Below are 24,190 nucleotides of genomic sequence, written 5' to 3' on the forward strand. Positions count from 1 at the left end.
TAAGAATCTTTTACTTCCTGACAACAAAATGCATCAGCACCCAGAGCTGTGCAGCTAACAACTACAGAAGCAGATATTCAAACACAATCTTGCTTTTGAAAACTCACTCAAAATAGAAGGGACAGAAGCGCACCTGGCCTTTCTTTTTAGCTTAGTCCTAACACACTGAGATTGGAGGGCAAATGTCTGGAGTCTAGCACAGTGGACACGGATCTGTCAAAGGGAAAGTCCTTGTGTTCCAGTTTCTGGATAGGCTGGCCATTGTCCTGGCACCCAAGACCTGGGGACCCTAGTTAAGAACTCCTGATGACAAGACATTTTGGTGCTCTCTAGAACCGCAGGACACGTTAACCTTTTCACCGGGAAAGCAGTTATGTAAAGCACTTTCCCATTTACAATTTGCAACGGCAGTATGAGTGACATCATCTGGAAATCTAGTTCCATCCAGAATTTTGGACAAGGCCCTCACACTTGTGCCCCAGTTTCCTCATCTATAAGGTGGATGCAGAAAAGGTACTACTTCTAACCATTTAAACACTTCCTGAGATTCCCCTAGGGGAAAACACTCTCGCACGGTTAACCCCTAAACACCCGGTGGAGAACATATCAGACTCCAACCTCCAAGAGGAAGTCCTTATTCTTCTTGGGGTTATGTGGGCTTTTGGTGAAAGCTTTGACCCTCTTCTCAAAAGCACATCCCACACCACACCAGACTTGCAGAAAGTTCTGGTGGGGATGTTGTGGACCGCAGGTTCAGATCTCCGGCTCCACAGGGAACCGGAGGCACAGGTTGAGTTGGCCCCGACCTGAATTAAGATTTGAGCAAAGTAAAGCCCGTGCAGACTCTAGGAGTCGCTTCTTCACTTGGGGTTACAACAGAGCCCACACCAAGCATCCCGCAGCCCAGGACCACACGCAGCAAACAAAGCCCAAGCACCGCTCAGCCGGGGGGCTTCCCGCGACCTGGGGGGGGGGGGCGCGGGCTCTCCCGAGCATGCGCCCTAGCACGCCTTCCCGGCGCCCGCAGCCCCCGCCTTCCCGGCGGCTCAGAACCGCAGCAGGCATGCGCGGCGGCTGTCAGGCCCCGCCCCCCCGGGGCGCCGGAGTCGAGGCGGCGGGAACCTCAAAGCCCCGGCACAAACCGCCGCTCCCCGCAGAGCGCCTGCTGCCCCCTCCCCGCGGCGCACCGGCGCACCAGTGGGCGCAGGAGGCCAGGTCCTGACGTGGGCTTGCCGTGCCGCTCGCCGCCCCCTCCCCCGGCCCGAGCGAACTTACCGAAGTCCCCTTCCCCAGGGCGAGGAGGGGGAGGGGCGAGATGGGAGTCGGCTCGGAGCTGCGCCAGGGGCGGGGCCATGACCCCCTCGGTCGGGTGGGCTCCGGCCGCCCCTCCCCCGCCGGGGAGCCCGGGGTGCGCGTACCCACAGCCAACAGCCCGCGCCGTCACGGCTGTGGGGTCGGGTAGGCCGCGGCCCGCTCGCCCCGACCCGCGCCCTTTTGTTGTGCGGAGGCGGCGGCGGCGATGATGATTCAGCCCGCGGCCTGCGTCGGCCCGGCCGCCCGGAGGGAGCGCCACGCGAGGCCGCCCCCGGCCGGAACGCGCGCGGTGACGCGTCGCTGCCCGCGCCCCGGCCCCCCTCCCGCCCCCGACCCAGCACTCACGACGCGCTCCTTGGTGTGTTCAGGCTCAGTGATGACCACAGCCGCGCCGCCAGCCTTGCCCGCCGCCGCCGGCCGCGCCGCGCGCTTGCCCCCGCCGGGGGCCCCGTCGAGCTCCAGACCGTCCTCGTCGCCGCTGCTGCCGCCGCCGCTGCTGCTACTGCAGCGCTCCGGTCGCTCGCGCTTCCTGCCCGCCAGGCCGCCGCGTTTTCTGGGCCCTGCGCGGGCCGTGCCGTTGCCCGAGCTCGGCTCCTCCCAGGCCGCCGCCGCCGCCGCCTTCTTCCTGGGCATGGTCGCGGCTGGAGGGAGACACGGGGCAGCGGCGCACAATGGACGGGTTATAAACTGCGCGGGGGGAGGGGAGAGGAGACGAGCCACCCGGCCTCCACTTCCTCCCCTGCCCTCCCCAAAGTGGCGGCCGCGGGGTGGGCGGAGAGGGGGCGAGTTCGGAGAGGAAATCGCGCCCCTCCCTGGCCCCGGAGCCGGTCCTCCGAGGAATCCCGTAAAAGAACCGAGAGCCCCCCCAAATACAATCCGCTTGGCGGGGGGACGGATACCTTCCCCCACCCGGCCCATCCGTAAGTTAGGTTTCCTCCCAAAGCATCGCAATTGCAGCCCAATCCCCCAAAAAGTAAAGGCAAAGAAAAAGAACCTGTGATCCTCTACATCTTAATTAAAAATTAGGCTTTGGGACACTTTAAGGAGCCCCCTTTGGCACCTCAGGTGGTAAAGAAGCTCCCTGCACCCCGGTTACCCCACCTGCTGCTTTTGTCTCGGTGCCCCCTCCCCGAGTCCACCCAATTTAAATGCACTGCTGTCCCCCACATCCCCGCCATTCTTAAGACCCTAATTCAGCCCCGGCTCCAAGGTTCCGACCTCGAGCTCTTAATTAACCGAATCGGGACTGCCTCCGCGAGGAGGGGGAGAGAGCCTGAATAAAGCCAGCCCCCAGCCCCAAACACCTGCTCGCACAGACACGAGAAATAAAAACTTTAATGGTGTCCAACTCTCTCCTGGCCCCCTCCCGGGCCGCGCAGCCCGGCCAGTCTCTCGGATCCGGCTGCAAAGTGCCGGGCTCCGCCGTCAGCTCCCCCAGCGCCCCTGCGCTTTCCCCTGTCGCTTTTTTTTTTTTTTTTTTTATTGATTTTGAACAATGGGATCTCTGTCTCCGATTAAACCACGTGGATCCGCCTTCCTTCCCTTTTATTCATTCAATCCCCCAACCCCCCCTTCCCCAGGTTTTTTTTCCTTTCCACCTTTAATTTAAAAAAAAAGAAAAAAAAAAAACTTTCCCAGATCCCACAAACTGATCACTCGATTTTCAGCCCCTACCTGGTTGGGAGTGATGAGAAACCGTAGAAAAAAAGAGAAGCAACTAAAAGATGGATCGGAAGGCTTTCTTTTTTTTTTCCGGCCCAGACAAGAGCTCCAACCCACTCACCAGATACACTTAAAATGTAAATACGAGCTTCCAGAACAAATGCTACAACACAAAACAGAAACACATGTGCGGCCGCGCGGCAAGCGAGCGCGCGGCAGGGCGGGCGGCGCGGGGCCCGGGGCGCTGGTGCCCCCTGCCGGCGGGCGGACCCCTGCCCTCCTCTGCCCCGCCCCGCCTGTGAGGCGGTCCGGCCCACCGGAGCCTGCGCCCCGCGCCGGGCGCCACGCCGCGGGCCTTGGCTCTTCGGCTCCTGCTGGTTCTGCAGGCCAGCAAGTGCGCCTGAGGCCTTCCATGCGGCGCGTCCTGCGCGTCACAGATTTCTTTGGGGCTTAGGAGAATGTTAGATTGTTTTTCCTGGGTACGTCTAGACAGGTCACCTGAGGACAGTCGCTGGAAAATAGTTACTTGGCTCACTCACGCAGCAGCCAACAGGGGACGTGCCCTAATTGAGTGATTGGAATGAAAGATGAATACAATTTGAATAATTTTCTCCTATGCAGAGAGAAGCTGGATTTTATTTGCCTATGGATGTGTCCCAAGTATGTACCAAGGTGTTGTGACACGAGAGAATTATTTAAAGGTTTCATATATTGGTGAATTGATTCCTAATTGACGCACTGGAAGTTAGCTTCCATGGAAATTTTCCATCTTTTGACCAATGTTTACTGAGTCACTGGTACATGCAAGACCCACAGTGCTGGGGATGCAGAGTTAGGGAACAAGATTTCAGCCCCAGTGGAATGCACAGTCCAACGAGGAAAGATAGACAAGCAGTTACAAGTGTGTAATAAAGAGACATAAAGTGTTATAAAGGGACACCTATATGGAACATTATGGGCAGAGAATTTATCCTCTTCCAGGGTCAGGCAAGGCATTGCTATGGGAGGTTAAGCTGAACAATTTAAAACATGGATGAGACTGGATGAAAAGGGGCAGGAAGAATATTCCAGGCCAGGTGGGGGAACAGGCATGCAAAGTCCAGGAGTGTTGAGAGAGACTCCTCCTAGGAGGAAAAGTGTGTGCTGGGGCTGGGATGAGAGGAGCCATTTGGCTGGGTTCTGCAGAGGTGGACAGGGGCACACTGAGCCTGGCAAGGCACTTAGAAGATTGATTATTGTTAGCTGATCTTATTGGCTCCTCCTGGGAGGGAGGGAAAATGCTTGCTTCCTGTTTGCTTTCCCCCACCCCCGTTATGATCTCGGTATTACTTGCTCTCCTAGCAAAGATTTTCACCAGGTTCTTTTTTCTCTAGACATGCTGCTGGAGGAAGTTCCTTCTTCAGGCAACTTCCTGAAAGTGGATAAAGTTCTAGGATGTCTGCAATTCATTCATTTGTCGTCATAGCAAGAAACAGGATTGGGAGGTAGCAAAGGTCTGAAGAAGACAGAGAAATCAAGAGGTCCAAATCCAAGATACTTAATCAAAGTCAGAAGTCCGTGTGTCCAGGGAGCCAAGAGCACTTATGTAAAAGAATTTTGGAAATGAGAAATCAACTGGTACATTTCAGAGATGTTCAGAAAGGTCAAGATGGAATAGAAGCACCCTTTGAAACGCTCTTCTCCAATAGACCTGCATTAGAAAAGATTTAAGAGATTAAACCTTGATGCTTTGATATAAAGCGTAAGCAGAACCAGGCAGAAAAGAATTTTGCCTAAATATGCCATCAAGTCCCCTTCAGGAAATGGCATGCAGATGCTTGTCGGAGCTGGGGTGGTTGGTTGGGCGTTTATCCTCTAAACACCCTGTGTGGCCAATTAGGCACAGTACTGACAGTACCTTTAGATTTCAGCCAGCTTGTCTTTTCCTTTTTTCTCCTGCCCCATTAGAATGCTTTTTGCCAGCTTAAAAGAAACATGCGTCAGAAACCCTGATGCAATGAGACGCTAATATCATATTGCATCATCTGATCCTAGGTGTGGCGCTCCTGAAACTGGTTTTTCTTGAGGTTGTGCTGCAGTAGAAAAGCACTTTGGAGATAATACCCGTGAACTAGCCCTACTCGTCAGATGACAAAAGTAATTTTGGCGACTCCGTTCCTCCTTTCTGCACCACTATTCTCCCAGGGAAAAGGCTGTGTGACTCTCCCAGCTGAAATGGGCGTGTTGCAAGCATTCATCAGTTAGGTGTGTCGTGCTGTCGCTTATGTAACCCGTGTTACATAGCGAGCAGCACCTACCAGGCAAGCTGGAAATGACACTTCCTCTTGCAAGATTTGGTTGGAATCTTACCTGGCTTTCATTGAGCAACTTCTCTGGGGACAGAATGGTTTGGTGCTAAACCTAGAGAGAGGAAGGGATAGAAAGTGACTGAGAGTTCTCAGGCATTTGGGCACTTCATATACACAGCTGTGGAAATGTAACTCCAGGTGCCAGTCTGCTGTCACCATCTGTGGTCTCCCCTGATCCCACAGTGCCAGATACTGGTCTTCAGTAAAGTCATAGGTCGAGTGGGATTCAGCTACTATTTTAAGGTCCCTTCTGAAGTGTAATTCTTCTCAACTTGGCCACAGAAAGCTACACCTCTAGTTGAAAGATTAATTTGATCCACTGTATAGAAAAATGAAACCACTGATGATGGGAATTATGCCACTGACCGATGGAAACTTGGCTCTTTTGGTCTGAGTAGGGACAATTAATTGAGTTAGGACCTTCCATCTGTATCGTCCAACATGGAAGCCACCAGCCATATGTGGCTATTGAGTGCTTGAAATGGGGTAAGTGTGCATTGAAATGTGTCATAAGTGTAAAACACACGCTAGACTTCAAAGACTTAGCACGATGGCGAAAATATAGAACCAAACTGTCTCGTTAATTTATATTGATCCCATGTTGAAATGATAATATGTTGTACATCTTGGGGTATTGCAGTATAAAATTAATTTCACCTGTTTCTTTTTACTCCTTTCAATGTGGCTACCACAGAATTTAAAATAACGTCTTTAAAATTTTGTGGCTTACATTGTATTCCTATTAGACATCACTCCCTTCAAAGGCACAGCTGGAAAATGAGTAATTTGCTTTCGACCCAATGCTTCCTGCTTCCATTCTCTAGTCTCCCCACTCTGTAAACTGGCAAGATAGATTCTGGGTTAAATTTCTCTTGGGGTTACCTTTGGATTTGTTATTCCCTGATTCTGAGGACACTAGTCAGTGGAGAATACCTGGGATAGTGATTGGAGAGATGTTTTCCGGGAGATGAAGATTTTGTAAATGCTTTCTGCCAGTGAGTCATGAAATTTTAGAATCAAAAGGGTCTTTACATATTATAGTTGAACCTTTCTCTTTAAGCCCCTCCTGGGCTTGGCTGGTGGTTTATTCATCTTTGTTTTTCCATTGAGTACCCAGGACACCGCCTGGGATGCTGTAAGCTGTCGATATATGCTTGTTGAGCTAAATAATATCTGGGGAAAGAATTGCAGTCCAGAGGGGCTCTGAGACCTCCTAAGATCACACAGCTGGCAGGTTAGAGAACCAGAAAGAGGACAAGCCTTTCGAACTAGTTCAGGAAACTTCTGGTGTGGTCTCTAGATCAGCAGCATCTGTATCAGTCGGAGGCTTGTTAGAAACACAGACTCTCCTGCTGGGCACTGGATCACACTTTCTAAACCAGAATCTTCATTTTTAACAAGGTCCCCTCGAGTACTTTCATGCATCTGTAAGTGTGAGATGTGCTGCTGAAGTCTCACCACTTTTCTCAAGGAAAGCTGCAATGGGCAGGCCCTGTGGAAGCTATTCATTGTCTCGTCCAGGATGCAAGATGCCAAGCTGGAAGATGATGATTTAAGGAAATTTCACATTGTACTCCATGATTGCATTAGTGTACACTAATGATTTAATGATAAAAAAAAAGATTTAAGATTGCAAGAGGGACTTTACCTAACAATTGCAATCAGTGTAATCTGGCTTATTGTACCCTCAATGAATCCCCAACAATAAAAAAAAAAAAAAAAAAAAAAGGAAAAAAAAAGATTTAAGGAAATTCAACTAATATTTACTGAGCCTCTACTCTGTCCCGTGTCTGGCAGCCAACACACCCATGCCTCTTTCTTTTTTTTGAGACAGAGTCTCACTTTGTCATCCTCAGTAGTGTGCTGTGTCATAATAGCTCACAGCAACCTCAAACTCCTGGGCTTAAGCAATTCTCTTGCCTCAGCCTCCCAACTAGCTGGGACTACAGGCGCCCACCACAATGCCCAGCTATTTTTTTTTTCGTTTTTAGTCAGAAAAGAAGTAATATAGCAGACATAAGAAAACTGAATCCATAAACTTTGGATCCCACCCCCGCCCAAGTCAGACATGGGTAGTATCAATTATCCATGAAAATAAGAGTAAAGAGGGAAGGGCCCTATAAAGGAAATTACCTGAAAGTCTGGTAAGTCCCAGATCTCCAACCTCCTCTGTATAGCCAGGAGACGAGGAATGCTCTGCACCAGCAAAAGACCTGTTTCATTTTTAACTTTGGGTAAGGTCAGATAGAGGTACCTCTCTGTGCCCAGCTATTTTTAGAGATGAGGTCTCACTCTGGCTCAGGCTGGTCTCAAACCCGTGAGCTCAAGCAATCCACCTGCCTTGGCCTCCCAGATTGCTGGGATAACTGGTGTGAGCTACCTCAGTGGCCCTATGATCTTACCACTCAGATTGGATTTGGGCTCACCCTAATGACATTTTATTTATTTGTTTGTTTTTTGAGGCAGAGTCTTACTCTGTTACTCTGAGTAGAGTGTTGTGGCATCATGACAGCTTACAGCAACCTCAAACCCTCAGGTTCAAGCAATCCTCTTGCCTCAGCCTCCTGAGTAGCTAGGACTATCAGGCATTCACCATGATGCCTGGCTAGTTTTTTCTATTTTTAGTAGAGACATGGTCTCTCGCTCTTGCTCAGGCTTGTCTCCAACTGGTGAGTTTAAGCAATCCACCTGCCTTGGCCTTCTAGAGGGCTAGAATTACAGGCATGAGCCTCCGTGCCTGGCCAATGACCTCATTTTTAACTTAATTGTCTGTTTAAAAACTCTGTTTCCAAATATGGTACAGCCATGTTCTGAGGTGACAGTGGTTAGGGCTTCAACATGTGAATTGGGGGCGGGAGGGACATAATGCGTCTCATAACAACAATCCATTTTATAGACAAGGAAGCAGACAGAAAGAGATTACGTAATTGTTCATGGTCTCACTGGTGGAAATGGTGAAGCCAAGATTTCAACCTAAATAGCTCCATTCCCCACTCATTCTTTCTTGTATGTGATGGACCCAGCCCGACCACCCACCTCGCAGAAGGGCAGAGGGTTAAATGCAAGGCTGTAGGTCCCTGGCACCGAGGAAGAGTGCCGGAGGTAACTCCCTCTCCCTCCCCACTGATCTCTCTGGGATGTGGGCTCCTCAGTCCCCATGTGGGGTCACTGATTCCTGCCCTGCCTGCTCCTGGAGGGTTGCACATTACAGGGGCCATGAAAGAGCTACCTAAACTGTAAAGTGCTATTCCCAGGTAGGAGAAGCTTGGCAACAGTGGGTGCTATGACTTTAGGTCAGCATAAGCCGTCTGTATCTCTACTTCAACCCTCCCTGATGAGTGGTGGCTGGGAAGTCTTCTACCTAGCAAGGGTCTGCAGAGCCCCAACTTGAGGCATCTGGCAGAACCCACCTCTTTGTGCCTCAGTTTCCCTGTTATGCAATCATCAGTAAACCTTGACTGAGTACCTGTTAGTGAGTCACAATGACTTAATGTTTTATGGTCTGATAAGGCTCAGTATGAGGTAAAACAATGTAAAGATAAAATATAATCATGTAAGGAATTGTGATTATAAAATCTGCATAATTCTTTGTCTCTTTTCAAAGGTTAAGAAGATGTTATAGTCACTGGCTTCAGGGCCTCTACCCAAGCCATTCCTATACTGGCTCTGCTATCTTTACTAGCCTCTCTTCCAGTCCCCGTCACACACCTTTCCTTGTTTTCTTTCTTTCTTTTTTTTGCGACAGAGTCTCACTATGTTACCCTGGGTAGAGTGCCGTGGTGTCACAGCTTACAGCAACCTCCAACTCTTGGGCTTAAGCAATTCTCTTGCCTCAGCCTCCCAAGTAGCTGGAACTACAGGCGCCTGCTACAACGCCCGGCTATTTTTTGTTGCAGTTGTCATTGTTGTTTAGCAAGCCCCGGCTGGGTACAAACCCGCCAGCCTCAGTGTATATGGCCCGCGCCCTAACCACTGAGTACAGACACCAAGCCTTTCCTCGATTTTTTTTTTTTTTGAGACAGGGTCTCACCATGTCGCCCTCCGCAGAGTGCCACGGCATCACAGCTCACAGCAACCTCAAACTCCTGGGCTTAAGGGAGTCTCCTGCCTCAGCCTCCCAACTAGCTGGGACTACATGCGCCTGCCACCATGCCCAGCTATTTTCTTTGGTTGCAGCTTTTGTTGTTTAGGTGGCCCAAGCCGGGTTCGAACCCACCAGCCTCGGTGCATATGGCTGGTGCCATAACCACTGTGCTATAGGCACTGAGCTGCTTTCCTCCTTTTCTTAAATACACCCTCCTTGGGTGGTACCTGTGGCTGAAAGGAGTAGGGCACTGGCCCCATATGCTGGAGGTGGAGGGTTCAAACCCAGCCAGGCCAAAAACTACAAAAATAAATAAATAAATATATATATACACACACACACACCCTCCTCCTCAGACCCCTTCTTCTTTTTCTTTGGCCGGGGCTGGGTTTGAACCCACCACCTTTGGCATATGAGGCCGGCGCCCTGCTCCTTGAGCCACAGGAGCTGCCCAGACCCCTTCTTCTTGCTCCTCATCTTGCCTCAGTTCTGACACTGGAAACAGAGGGGCCTCTTACGAGTGAATAGCACACGCAGTCACACATGGTGGCCCTGTCTTAAAATACAAGCTCTGCTCTAGGTGACAGTGATACTGGCTGTGGGGCTGGACAGTGCCAGGGCCTGGTTTCTACCCTAGGGCAGTACTGTTCCTCAAAGAGTGGGCTGTGTCGGCCACAAGCCAAAAGAGTGGGGGTCAAGCACCTGCTGTGTGCAGGACCCATCCCAGGCCGGGTGTGTCACACACAACCTCAGGGCCTTGGAATGGGCCCCTCAGCTACAGTAAGTATTATGGGCCCAACAACTTCCACTTTCTCTCTCAGCTCCGGCCCTCTCCTCTGCTGGCCTGGGAGGCTGCTCCAAGGGGCACAGGCTATCCAGTCAACAGGAGGAAAGGGAACAGTGGCAGAAGGGCGTGTGTGGTGAGACTTGGTGTCTGGACTCACAGGGAGTCCTCTGGGGACCCCCCAAATACATGGGGTAACTTTTAAGGTCAATGGAGATTTTGCAAGAACGAGTTGGTTCAAGAGCCTGAGCGACCCCCTTTGTTAGTTGAGTTTGGGATAAAGGACAAAGGAAAAGAAAAACTTGTATCCAGTAGAGACAGTCTCCCAGGGGAGGCACAAAGGTGATAACATGAACTCAGCCAGGGAATGAAATCTGTAGTAATTTATGACAGGTGGCCACACAAGGCCAGCGAGCACGGTTCAATCACCAGGGGACGTGGCTCAAATAAAGAAAGTCTGAGGACGTACTCAAAGCACTGGCCCCAGCATGGTGGTTTCAGGAATAAGCAGTGATGGTGAATATGACAACTCCAAGTTTTCTACCTGCGTGCCAGTTTTAACGTGTGTCATATTCAGCTCCAGCATGGTGCTTCCTCTGTGTGATACTGATAAGACGCTGTTTTCTTTATCTATTAAGTTTACGCACATTTTAAAAAATTGTTGTGAGGCTTGGTGCCCATAGTTCAGTGAGTAGGGCGCTGGCCACGTATACCAAGGCTGGTGTGTTCGAGGCCCTGTCTGGGCCTACTAAATAACAATGACAACTGCAACCAAAAAATAGCTGGGCATTGTGGTGGGCACCTGTAGTCCCAGCTACTGGGGAGGCTGAGGCAAGAGGAAGTCTTGAGTCTAAGAGTTTAAGGTTGCTGTGAGTTATGAAGCCATATCACTACCCAGGGTGACAGAGTGAGACTCTGTCTCAAAAAAAAAAAACAACACAAAACCACTACGTATGGGATGAAATGTTTATCAGCTCATAGTGATTTCTCGAATTATTCCTCATTTATTTATTATCATAAAGACAGTGACTGCCTTGGGAAAGAATATTATAAATTGTATTTGCTGAAAGCGAAAATAGTAGAAACAGCAATAGAGCCGGGTGCAGTGGCTCATGCCTGTAATCCCAGCACTCTGGGAGGCCAAGGCAGTTGGATTGCTTGAGCTCACGAGTTGGAGACCAGACTGAGCAAAATCGAGACCCCCGTCTCTACTAAAAATAGAAAAACGGAGGCAAGAGGAACGCTTGAGCCCAAGTTGAAGGTTGCTGAGAGCTATGACAACACGGCACTTTATCAAGGGTGACAGCTTGAGACTCTGCCTCAGAAAAAAAAACGAAAGAAAGAAAGAAATACCAATAGACCAGAGGCTGGGAGAACTGAGTTCTGGTTTCAGCTGCTGTTAATTGGTTTGTTCATTCATTCCACTGATATTTATGGAGCCCCTGCTATGCCAGGTACTATAGTAGGCTCTTCTCTGGATTTTGAGGGGCAAAGATCACGTAATGATCTGAGGGAAGAGCAATTCAGGCCATGGAACAGAATAACAAAGGGCCCGAAATGGGAATGCTTTTCTTTCCTTTGGGCAAAATAATAAAAGAGGTAAACAAACAGCCCCGTTTAAGGGCCAGCCCTGTGAGATGTGCACTGGGCGGGCACCGCACGTACTCCCTCTAGTGGGCATGCCACGTAGGTTTCATTCTTCTTCTTTTTTTTTTTTGGCCGGAGCCGGGTTTGAACCCACCACCTCCGGTATATGGGGCTGGCACCCTACTCCTTGAGCCACAGGCACCACCCTCATTATTCTTGATGGTAAGTTGAGGAAACTGAGACCCACAGACATTACTGTGTGATGATTGGGACCCTGTGATTCTGAAACCCACACCCTTCTTGCCACACCTGAAACCTGCCCCTCAGAACCCCGAGAGCTGAGCCTCTTTTCAGAAAATGCATCAGTGATATTAATCTTTTTTTTTTTAAAGAGACAGAATCTCACTTTGTTGCCCTCAGTAGAGTGCCATGGTGTCACAGCTCACAGCAACCTCCAGCTCGTGGGCTTAGGCGATTCTCTTGCATCAGCCTCCTGAGTAGCTGGGACTACAGGTGCCCGCCACAACCCCCCAGCTATTTTTTTGTTGCAGTTTGGACGGGCTGGGTTTGAACCCGCCACCCTTGCTATATGGGGCTGGCGCTACTCCGTGAGCCACAGGTGCCGCCCCAGTGATGTTAACCTTAAGCTGTGGGCAACCCTCCTGGACCCCAGGCAGCCCCACTGCAAAGTGAGGCAGATGAGTCCGTGCCCTGCGGACATGCACCACACATGTATTCTGTGGACGCCCACCATAGACGGGCACTGTGGACACACATCCCTGGCTCATGTTCTGTGACTGTGTACCGTGGACCTGCAATAGAGACATACTCGTTGGATGTCCTCCATGGATGTGCTCTGTGATCCTGCCGAGCCACAAGCATTTTTTACTTCTCCATTGTTACATACAGCGTTTATTTCAGTGTATATTAGAAATATTCGTATGTGTGGCGGCACCTGTAGCTCAGCGGCTTGGGCATCAGCCACATACACCGGGGCTGGCAGGTTCAAACCTGGCCCAGTCCTGCCAAACAATGACAACTACTACAACAACAACAGAGAATTGCTTAAGTCCAAGAGTTTGAGGTTGCTGTGAGCTGTGATGCCACAGCACTCTATTGAGGGCGACATAGTGAGACACTGTCTCAAAAACAAATTAATAATAAAATAAAAAAGAAATATGTGTATGTGGCCAGGCATGGTTGCTCACACCTGTCATCACAGTGAGACAGGATTCCTTGAGGCCAGAGTTCAAGACCAGCTGGGCAACATAAACAGAACCCTGTCTCTACAAAAATTTAAAAAAAAAGAAATATGTGTATATGTAAAACTAACAATCAAATCCATGCTTCTTGTGGCAGGCACCTGTAGTCCCAGCTACTTGGGAGGCTGAGGCAAGAGAATCACTAAGCCCAAGAGCTGGAGATTGCTGTGAGCTGTGACGCCACAGCACTCTACCGAGGGCGACAAAGTGAGACTCTGTCTCTAAAAAAAAAAAAAAAATCTGTGTTTCTAATAATGATAGTAGAGTTTCCTTTATAAAAATGATTTAAACTTAAATTAAGTGTTTGGGGACAGGCAAGGTGGCTCATGCCTGTAATCCTAGCACTTTGGGAGGCCAAGGCAAGTGGATCATCTGAGTTCAGAATTTGAGACCAGCTTGAGCAAGAGCACCCACTAAAAACAGAAAAAAACTAACCAGGTGTCATGGCAGGCACCTGTAGTCCCAGCTACTTGGGAGGCTGAGGCAAGAGAATTGCTTAAGCCCAAGAATTTGAGGTTGCTGTGAGCTGTGATGCCACAGCACTCTACCGAGGGCGACATAGTAAGACTCTGTCTCAAAAAAAAAAAAAAAAGAAAAATCTATTGTGGAGGAACGTTGGGTAGTGAACAAGAAAGCAAGCCCACTTAAACATATACACTGAATCATGCAGGGATGGACCGGATCCATGGAAAATCCTCTTGGTTTTGAATGTGTCACCAGGTGTACAGACCATCATCAAACAGCAGCGTGATTATGGGGCTCAGGAGGCAGGAAGTTGGCACCAAAGGAGCCACACTGGTGGGAACCTGATTTTGGCCTGCCATCTCGCATGTATACAGTCATTTCTGCATCCATGAGGTTGCTCTGGAAAGGATCCAGTTGGAACCCAATCCCCTCCTTTGAGGAATGAGAGAACTAAGACCCAGGGAAGCCGCGCCGTCTCCACGTCTGCACTGACTGGGGGAGGACCATGTGTTGATTCCCGAGTCTGTGGCTTGGTCCCCACCACTCTGCCAGGAGCCACTCTGCAACTAAACCACTCATTATTTTTTATCTTCTGGGCAGTTTAAATAACTGTCATTATGCACACATTTTTCAAGAGAGTACGTTTATTACTAAACCTCAAACCTCATTAAATTTCTCGAGACTTGAGCTGGCTCCCTTTCCCTGCCTTGGAGGGGAGGAAGGAACTTGGCCGGACACAGAAATATTCTCCTCCCACGCCATCACTACCTCATGCTCTGTGTCCAAAACAGGGTGCTAGGGACATCTGGGCAACCGGTTGGACAAGGAGCTTGTTTCCAGATGACTCATAGATCAGGGGTGGGCACAGGTGACCCTAAGACCTCAGACAGATCCCTTCTGGGGAGGCTGAAATGGGAGTACTGGAACAAGATTCAGCCTGCTAGGGATATGGAGAGTACAGAATCCGGAACTGCCTGGGTTCAAATCCTGCTGCTTGCTGTGTGATCTCGGGCAAGTTAAAGAGCCTCTCTGTGCCTGCTTGCCTCAGTGAGAATTATGACAATTAAATCCACCATGGAGCCTCAATCTGCAGCCTAAGAGAGCTAGTCTTATAATGGTGCCTACACAGAATGTGGACCTTAAGAGTGCAGCTCCCAGGACGGCACCTGTGGCTCAAAGGAGTGGGGCGCAGGCCCCATACGCCGGAGGTGACGGGTTCAAACCCAGCTCCAGCCAAAAACTGCAAAAAAAAAAAAAAAAAGTGCAGCTCCCAGATCCATAGACTCCAACCTAAACTGACCCAGAGGGGCCTCACTTATCTCATGCATGAAGCCAGGGTGATGACGGAGCTTGCTTCGTGGGATTGTTACGGAGTCAAGGAGGAAGCAACTTGGCTAAGTTAGCTAAGCCTGCTGTCCATGTGTCCTGAGAATCTTGCTGGCTCTCACTGGGTGAGCTTAAGGAGCACTCTGAGCAGAATGTGTCTGATTACTTGGGTCGGAGGGGACAACGGAGAGGTGAAGAGGAAAAGAACTGGGTTTGAATCGCTCAGAGCTATCGGTGGCTGCATGATCCTGGGCAAAGTCCTTCCTGCTCCCAGGGCCTCGGCTGCACCAAAGGTACACAGGGCAACAGAACCTCCTTCGTGGTCTTCCAGCAAGGCTTCCTCAGAGGTGCCAAAGCCTCCACCCACACCCGCGTGCTTTAATCAGATTGTGTTCCCTTCAAAAATAATAATAAACAGCATCTCTAGGGTCCTTAACCATGTTCTGGGTATTTTGCATGCATGCATGCATGTGTGATCTCAGTGAATCCTTGCAAACTCCCGTGATAGTTACATGTTCCTGAGGAAGAAATGAAGGACATTCTTGAGATATTTTACTTAAAAAATAGTTCAGGAAGGGCAAGGGGTGATGCAGGAGAGGGTGATTGGAGGGAAGAGGGAGGGCATTTGGCCTGATCTCACCTAATGTACACAATTCGAGAGTATTCAGCACACCCCTTGAACTTCACCTTGGAATGAGAACATTGTAACCTAATATTTTATCCTCATATTAATTTGAAATAAAAAAATAGAAAGGAAGGACAGAGAGGTGATACAATCTGCCTAGGCCAAACAGCAAGATAAGGGTGGAATTAGAGGGGCGGTCAGCTAGGAGTGGTGGAGTAGTCACCAGGAACGGGCTGCAGTGTCTGGGAGGACTGTGGGGCTGATGAGAAACCACTAAAGTTCTTGGGGAAAGCAAAGTAGCATTTCCTACGAACTTGATGAATAGGAAGGAGAAAACCCTGAGGTGGCTATGAAGGCCCTGAGGCCATGTGTGTCCAATCAATGTCGGATGGTCATGAATTGATTGTAAAAAGAGAACAGCACTAACCTCAGGACCGATAAAAGCCACAGTTGAGTAGCCAAGGTCAATTTCCTGAGAAGGAAACTAACCTGGTCGATTTTAGAGAGATCCCTTCACATGTGCTATGGAAAGCATGCATGTGGTTTACTTACAAGGTCATTACACTCATAGCTCCACCGAGATGCTAGAATTCCCAATTGCACCAAAATTGCAAACTGCTGAAGGCTGCGAACTTCCTAGATTGTGAAATAAAAGAAATCATAATAAACTTGTTATTTTAAAACTGTGGAGTTGGGGTTTGAATAGGCTCTGGATGGCCTCTGGGCTGGGCTTTTATTTAAATTAGTTTAAAAAATTTAGAGTCTCACTTTGTCATCCTCAGTAGAGTGCAGTGACATCACAGCTCACAGCAACTTCTAATTCCTGGGCTTAGGCGATTCTCTTGCGTCAGCCTTCCGAGTAGCTGGGACTACAGGCACCCGCCACAACGCCCGGCTATTTTTTTGTTGCAGTTTGGCCGGGGCTGGGTTTGAACCCACCACCCTCAGTATATGGAGCGGTCACCCTACTCACTGAACCACAGGCGCCACCCCAAATTAGTTAAATTTTTAAAAAATTTGAAATCATTATACAGTCACAGGAAGTTGCAAAGTGAATACAGAGAGGTCCTTTGTACCTCCACCCAGTCTCTCGCAGCAGGTACCTCCTTTGTGACAGTAGTACAGTGTCAAAATCAGGAAGCTGACATTGATTCAATGTCACATGTGATCCTCCAGACTCAGCCTCCCAAGTGCTGGGATTACAGGTATAAGCCACCTCAACACACTCCTGATTTTTTTTTTTTCGGGTTTTTCTTTTTTTTTTTTTGAGACAGAGTCTCACTAAGTCACCCTCAGTAGAGTGCTGTGGCATCACAGCTCACAGCAACCTCAAACTCTTGGGCTTAAGAGATTCTCTTACCTCAGTCTCCCAGGTAGCTGGGACCACAGGCGCCCACCAAAACGCCCAGCTACCCTTTTCATTTTTTAATATAAGGTGTGAGGTAAAGTTTTATGTTTTGTGGCTGTCCTTCCTCTGTTGAGCCTGGACTTTTAACTATACACTTTGCCACCTCTCTGCTTTATGTATTCAAGTCCCTGGAAGGTTTTTTTTTTTTTGTTTTGTTTGAAGAAAATGTTCCACTGCTAAGGCAGTTTGGAAACCATTGAATTTCTAGAAGATGCAGACAGCCCGCTAGGTGTAACGTATTAGTTCTAAGCCCTTGGGCGAAGCATGTAAGAAGTTTGGCAGCCTCTTCCCTGCCCAAGCCTGGAGCAAGAATTTACCTCATCTTCTGAGGCAGAATGTTCCCGAGTGATGGAGGAGGGTGGAGACAGCTTTGGGAGTTTTCTCGGGCCTGCTGTAGGGAAGGCTTCGACCCACCCTGAGAAGGTACCAACCCAAACTCGAAGAAGTTTATATTTTCGTACAGGAGGCATGTGGGTGAAGTCAATCTCCCAGTCTTGTCTGCAGGCTTGGCTCTAGGCCTGATATCAGGGAAAAGGGGGTGTTTATATGGCTGCCTGGGGTGAGACCTAGGTGCAGAGTGTGCAAGACTGGGTTCTCTGTTTTAAAAGGGAAGATAGTCGTGGGTGAGAAAGGAGCTGAGAAAGAAGGGTGTAAAGAGGCTAAAGCCAGCGCGAAGGCTATTGTGGAGGGAAGAGAGGATATTCTGTGCTTGGGAGGAAGGAAGACTAAATTTTCCCTGTTGGAGAAACCATCCTCCCCATGTGGGAAGATGGCAGTAATGGTCCTGTTCTTCAGATGGAGAGAATTTATCAAAGGATAAGTATTGGCTTTCTGGGGTGGGGTGGGGGTAAGGGCATTGAGCTGCTCATTTGGCTTCTATATCGGCTTTTTGCTTGCCTTTAGAAACTATATCTGTGGCTTGGCACCTGTGGCTCAAGCCATAAGGTGCCAGCCACATACACCTGAGCTGGCAGGTTTGAATCCAGCCTGGATTTGCCAAACAACCAATGAAGGCTGCAAACAAAAATAGGCCAGGCGTTGTGGTAGGCGCCTGTAGTCCCAGCTACTTGGGAGGTGGAGGCAGGAGAATCGCTTGAGCCCAGGAGTTCGAGGTTGCTGTGAGCTGTGATGACACGGCATTCTACCCAAGGTGATAGCTTGAGGCTCTGTCTCAAAAAAAAAAAAAAAAAAAAGAAATTGCATCTGTTTTATTTTGGTGGCCTTTACAGTGGATGATGGCTATTGCCTTTGGGAGAATGCATGCATTTAGGAGGTTTTTTTTTTTTTTTTTTTTAGACAGCGTCTCACTCTGTCACCTGAGTAGAGTGTCGTGGCATCATAAATCACAGCAACCTCAAACTCCTGGGCTTAAGAGATTCTCTTGCCTCAGCCTCCCTAGTAGCTGGGACTATAGGAGCCTGCCACAACGCCCGGCTGTTTTGTTGTTGTTGCAGTTGTCATTGTTCAGCTCGCCCGGGCCGGGTTTGAACCCTCCAGCCTGGGTGTAAGTGGCGGGTGTCCTACCCACTGAGCTGTGGGCACCGCCATCTTAGGAGGTTTTTTAGTGAGTGTGGCGTTGATAATAGAGGAGCCTTGAGTGGTAATGAATCCTCTTTCTTGTCATATGGCTGCATGGTGATGGATTATGTGGAAAGTACACTTAGCATCTGTGTGTATGTTAATGGAGTGGCCTTGTGCACTTTGTAAGGCTTTAGTGAGAGCTAAGAGTTCTGCCTATTATGAGGAGGTGGGGGGGGCAGAGTGATGGAGACAATAATCTGGGAAGAAGACACAATGGCAAAGCCTGCCTAGGCAATGGAGTGAACGGTGGGCTTAGAAGAACCGCGGTCGATAAACCAGGGGTCTTCGGGGTTAGGTAAGGGAAAGAGGGAGATATTGGGGAAAGGGTGTAGTGTTACCATGATGAAAGATCAGCAGTCTGGCTCGGCACCTGTGGCTCAAGCGGCTAAGGTGCTCAAGCGGCTAAAGTGAGCACAGGTCCAGGTTTTCTCACATACACCTGTGCTGGTGGGTTCAAATCCAGCCCAGGCCTGCCAAACAACAATGACGGCTGCAACCAAAACATAGCTGGGCGTTGTGGCGGGTGCCTGTCATTCCAGCTACCTGGGAGGCTGAGGCAGAGAATCGCTTAAGCCGAGAGTTGGAGGTTGCTGTGAGCTGTAATGCCACGGCACTCTACCCAGGGTGACAGCTTGAGGCTCTGTCTCGAAAAAAAAGAAAGAAAGAAAGATCAGCAATCATGGAACGACATCTTGGAAGTGTGAGAGTCATGTGAATGGAAGGCAGCTAATGGAGCTGAGGGGTTAGTTACATGCTGGGCCAGGGAGAAAGTGAAGGTCTGGATTTTCTTTTTTTTTTTTATGTAGAGACAGAGTCTCACTTTATGGCCCTCGGTAGAGTGCCATGGCCTCACATAGCTCACAGCAACCTCCAACTCCTGGGCTTAAGCAATTCTCTTGCCTCAGCCTCCCAAGTAGCTGGGACTACAGGCGCCCGCCACAGCGCCTGGCTATTTTTTGGTTTCAGTTTGACTGGGGCCGGGTTTGAACCTGCCACCCTCGGTATATGGGGCCGGCGCCTTACCGACTGAGCCACAGGCGCCGCCCTTCTTTTCTTTTCTTTTTTTTAATATGGAACGCTTCACGAATTTCCATGTCCTCCTTGCACAGGGGCCGTGCTAATCTTCTCTGTATCATTCCAGTTTTATATATATGTGCTGCTAAAGTGAGCACAGGTCCAGGTTTTCTATAAAGAGGATTAGAAATAAATAAATTAAAAAAAAAAGAGGATTAGGAGGTGGAGTAAACGAGGTGCAGAAATTAAAGATAAGTGTTGGTGTTTTAAAAGGGATGGAAGGTTATGAGGGGTCAGTAGACATGTGGGGGCATGGAAGGTACATTTCTGGGCCCCCAGGAAAAGGAGGGACGTGAGTGACACTGCTAGGAGGCAGAGGGCCAGCCTAGGGCTGTGAATTCTATCTGTTTTGAGAGGAATGCTGTTGGGAGGTGATTATTGTGAGGTTTCTGTGTTAGGACCCCTTCTGCACATCCTTGGTGTTCTGACACTGAGCGGTAAATGGATAGCGGGGATCAGGGAGATGGAGGGAGAGTGCTTGGGACAGAAAGGATTGTAGGGATAGGAAAAAACTTGACCAAAGCTGGTGCGGGTCTAAGAGGTCGGTTGGGGAACTTTTAGCAGTGGTGTGCAGAGGCTGTGAAATTGGGAATCCAGGCTCTAAAATATCCTAGAACCCCCAAGAAGGAGAGGAGGTCATTTTTTGTCTGGGGAAGGGTAAGGAGGAGATGGCCTGAATGTGGTCAGGGGAGATGAGCTTTTTTGGTTGCTGTAAGAGGATGCCAATGTATTGTACAGAGAAGAGGTTAACTGGGTTTGGGAAGGGAGCGCTACATACACCTTCGTGGTGGGGTGGTGCCTGTGGTTCAATGGAGTAGGGCGCCAGCCCCATATGCTGGAGGTGGTGGGTTCAAACCCAGCCCCAGCCAAAAACTGCAAAAAAAAAAAAAAAAAAAAAACACATACACCTTCGTGGTGAGGAAGGAAGAGTAAGTCAATGGGGTCTTGCCGAGAGGCAGTGGGGGAGGGGCTGCATAAGAGAAGGTCATCTAGTACTGAAGAACTGGGGAAGTTTTTGGTAAAGTTGACTGCTGGAGGTCAGCCTGAAGTGCCTGAGCAAAGTAATAAGGACTGCCTCTACATCCTTGCGGGAGAACTTCTGGGTGAGTTGTTGGCTGGTGGAGGAATCAGGGTTGGTCCAGGTGAAGGCAAAGAGGGGTCGGGAGAGCTCATGGATGCGGATGGTGAAAAGGGTGTCTTCGAGATCTAAAACTATGTCCTGGGAGGTCTTGGAAGGAGTGGTAGATAGGAGGGTATAGGGATTAGGGACTACTGGGTGAATAGGCTGAACAATTTCACTGATGGCCTGTAAGTCTTGCACTAACTGAGATGAACCATTGGTTGTTTTTTTTTTTTTTTGTAGAGACAGAGTCTCGCTTTATTGCCCTTGGTAGAGTGCCGTGGCATCACAGCTCATAGCAACCTCCAGCTCTTGGGCTTAGGCAATTCTCTTGCCTCAGCCTCCTGAGTAGCTGGGACTACAGGTGCCCGCCACAACGCCCAGCTGTTTTTTTTTGTTGCAGTTTGGCCGGGGCTGGATTTGAACCTGCCTCCCTCAGCATATGGGGCCAGCGCCCTACCCACTGATCCACAGGCGCTGCCCCTCCATTTTTTTTTTTTTTTTAATAGGAAGGATGGGAGTGTTGCAGGGCGAGTTAGTAGGTTTGAGACTACTAGCTGACCGGAGTTTGAGGATGAGTGGTTTAATGCCCCTGAGGGACACTGTGGGGATTGGGTATTGTTTAAGGGAAGGATGTGAATGTTGGGGTCGGAGGGCAATGAGAATGGGTGAATGATGGGAGGCCATAGAAGGAAGAGAGGTATCTCATACTATGGGGTCTACAGGGAGGTGGGATTGAGAGAAAGGAGGGGTGTAGGGGAGAGTTAGAGAGGAGCCTGATGGGTAGTGAGAGGTGAGAGCCGGCAGGAATCAACAGGGTTGCTTGTAATCTTGAGAGGACATCTCTGCCTGGTAGGGGAATGCTGCATGAAGAAATGATGAGGAATGAATGTGGAAAGAGTGTGTGGAAAATGAACACCACAAGGGTGGAGCAGTGTGAGGGTGTTAGCAAATTGCCATCAGTACCCACCACCAAGATCTCTGTTTGTTGTAAGGGACCCTTGTAGCAGGGTAAGATGGAATACATGGCCCCAGTATCAATCAGAAAAGAGATTGGCTTATCTTTCACTAGCAAAGAGATACCCAGAGCTCAGTCCTGGTGATCATCCAAGGAACTGTCACTCTTTAGCAGCCAAGCCCAAGAGGTTGGGGAATTCAACCAGGCCCTGGAAGTGACTGCTAATAGGATCTTCAGAAGGACCTGGGCAGTCAGACTTCCAGTGAGGACCTCCACAGGCTGGACACGGCCAGGGGAGGGGTTGGATTTGGGTATTCCTTGTCCCAGTGGCCAGTTATACTGCACTTGAAGCACAGTCCTGGGGGAGGTTTTCTTTTCCCGGACTGTCCAGAGGAGTTTTGAGAAGTAGCCAGGGTTTGTCTAATGGTGGAAGCTAATTACTGGAACTCTGAGAGGTTCTGTTGCTTAGAGGCCTCTTCTTGGTTATTGAAGACCTTGAAGGCCAGGTCAATGAAATCTTGGGGAGGGGGCAGTCTGAGGCCCTGGGGGGGGGGGGTTTGGAGTTTTTTTCAGATATCAGGTGCAGATTGGGAGATAAAATGCATGTCTCTAAGGAGCCTGCCCTTGATGTTCTCTAGGCATAGGGTAGCATAGCAGTGGAGGGCTTCATTAAAACAGGCTAAAAACCAGGCAGGATTTTCATCCCATTTCTGGGTTATTTCTTTTGGTTTGTCATAATTCACAGCCTTATGGGCTGCTTTTTTCAGTTCTTCGAGAGCCACTGGACCATGTGGTTACGGAACAACTCCAGGAGCATCGGTTTGGTAATTCCGATTGGGGTCTTCCCAGGGGACGGCCCTACTGCTGTCTGGCAGGGTCTGTCCTCCATAGATCTCCAGCATGAACCAGGGCCTGGGTCCAGACCTGCTCCCTCTCCTCCGAAGTTAGGGTGGAGGTGAGGATGACAGCTAAATCTTGCCAGGTCAGATCATATGATCGGGTTAGTGTTTTGAGAGTATTTTGTGGGATCTGTGGAGAACGAACCTCGTTTCTGACTTATGTGGGACGGATCTGAGAGAGAAAAAAGGGGACATGAACGCTAACGATACCTTCCATTCCCACAGCCTCTTAGAGGGGGAATAGAAGTTGTGGTGGTCCAAAAGTGCAGGGTCCAAAATTGAGGCTAGATCTAGTATGACGTGGGGAAGTTGGGTCTGCCATCTTTTCTTTCCTGTCCACGTGCAGAGGAAGGCGGGTGGGGGGGGTGGAGAGAGAGAAACGGGGTGGAATTCTGTAGGTAGAGAAGAGGTTGAGGGAGGGGAGCTGTGGAGGAGCAGAAGGGGAGGGTTATCTGCTGGGTCGAAGGAAGACAATGAGGAGTCAGGGGGTTCAGGGATGGCTAGTTTGGCCTATGCAAGGAAAACTCGAGAGGGTTCACAAGATGAACAGGAAGACGGAATGTTTCAGAGGAGGAGGAAGGCCTGGATGTAAGGGATCTCCAACCATTTGCCCAATCTCTGACAGTAATTGTCGAGGTTGGTGAGGATTGAAAGGTCAAAGGTGCCATTCCAGGCCATTCTCTAGTTTGTACATAAGCCAAGCAGTATTATAGAAAAAAGATGAGGCATTTAGCTGCAGTTTGAGGACACCTGCGAAGGACTTGGAAGTGAGGCTTCAAAATGCAAACGTAATTAGTTGCCTCTGTCCCTCAACTTCTTGGCTGTCCTCCAATGCCAAGAGCAGCAGCCACTGAGGGCTCTTGGTGCACTGCAGGGGGCTGGCGGAGCACGAGGAACTCCCCCACCTGCAGAAACACGAATGTAGAATGCACCTGGGATTAATCTCATGTCAGAAATGGCCCAGATTCCTTCCCTTAACTGTTGTCTTCTCTCTGTCCTCTGCCGTCCCTGCCAATTGCAGTGAGAACTGAAGGTCACTTGTCAAAATTTCTTGTTTAGACAAGACAAGGCAGCTAAAAATAACACGTGGCAGGATCCAGCTCACGTTGGTAAGATGCTTTAAAGTTTATGAAGCATGCTCATTTTCTCTCTTGGAGCTCACAACTGTGTGGTCAGGACATAGGTCATGGATCATTATGTCCGTGTTATGGGAAACTGAGTCTGAGAAAGGTCATCAGCTTGCCTTTTAGCTTTTTTGTCTCCTTTCACTAGATCAGAAGCTTCGGGAAGGAGGGCTCAGGCTTGCCTTGTTTATTGCTGTGTCCACAGGCCCAAGTGCAGCTTCCAGAACCTAGAGGTTTCTCAGTAAATCCTCGGCAGGTGGTGGTGGTAATGCCTCAGGGAATCAAGCTAATCTGTAGCAGATCTTGCTTCCGTGTTCCTGGCAGTTTTCATTTTGGAACAAGATCTAGCAAGTAACAAATGATAGGAGAGAATTTGTGATATATAAGACCTTCCAAAAAAGAAAAGGCACCAGGACAAATTCAGCCTTTGAGTTAAGAATGGTTTTCACAGGGGCGGTGCCTGTGGCTCAGTGGGTATCGGGAGTGGCGGGTTTGAACCTGGCCCTGGCCAGCTAAAATAGTAGTGACAACTGTAACAAAAAATAGCTGGGCGTTGTGGCCAGCACCTG

General features: G+C 49.4%; 1 protein-coding gene and 1 non-coding gene across 2 annotated transcripts in view; both read right to left on the minus strand.

The window, feature by feature from the left end:
- RCC2 (regulator of chromosome condensation 2) overlaps window positions 1-3,193 on the minus strand; it is a 30,438-nt gene extending 27,245 nt beyond the window's left edge. Inside the window, exons 1-2 of the mRNA XM_053576175.1 lie at window positions 2,989-3,193; window positions 1,660-1,955 (exon numbers count right to left, since the gene is read on the minus strand). Coding sequence (XP_053432150.1) covers window positions 1,660-1,947 — 288 coding nt within the window. The 5' untranslated portion in view covers window positions 1,948-1,955; window positions 2,989-3,193. The remainder of the gene's footprint in view (window positions 1-1,659; window positions 1,956-2,988) is intronic.
- A 16,317-nt stretch (window positions 3,194-19,510) lies between these two features.
- On the minus strand, window positions 19,511-19,618 carry LOC128575644 (U6 spliceosomal RNA). The gene has a single exon (XR_008377069.1). It is a non-coding gene; the product is annotated as a U6 spliceosomal RNA (small nuclear RNA).
- Between the last annotated feature and the right edge of the window lie 4,572 nt (window positions 19,619-24,190).

This window comes from Nycticebus coucang, chromosome 22, assembly GCF_027406575.1.
Source record: "Nycticebus coucang isolate mNycCou1 chromosome 22, mNycCou1.pri, whole genome shotgun sequence".
Taxonomy (NCBI): Eukaryota; Metazoa; Chordata; class Mammalia; order Primates; family Lorisidae; genus Nycticebus; species Nycticebus coucang.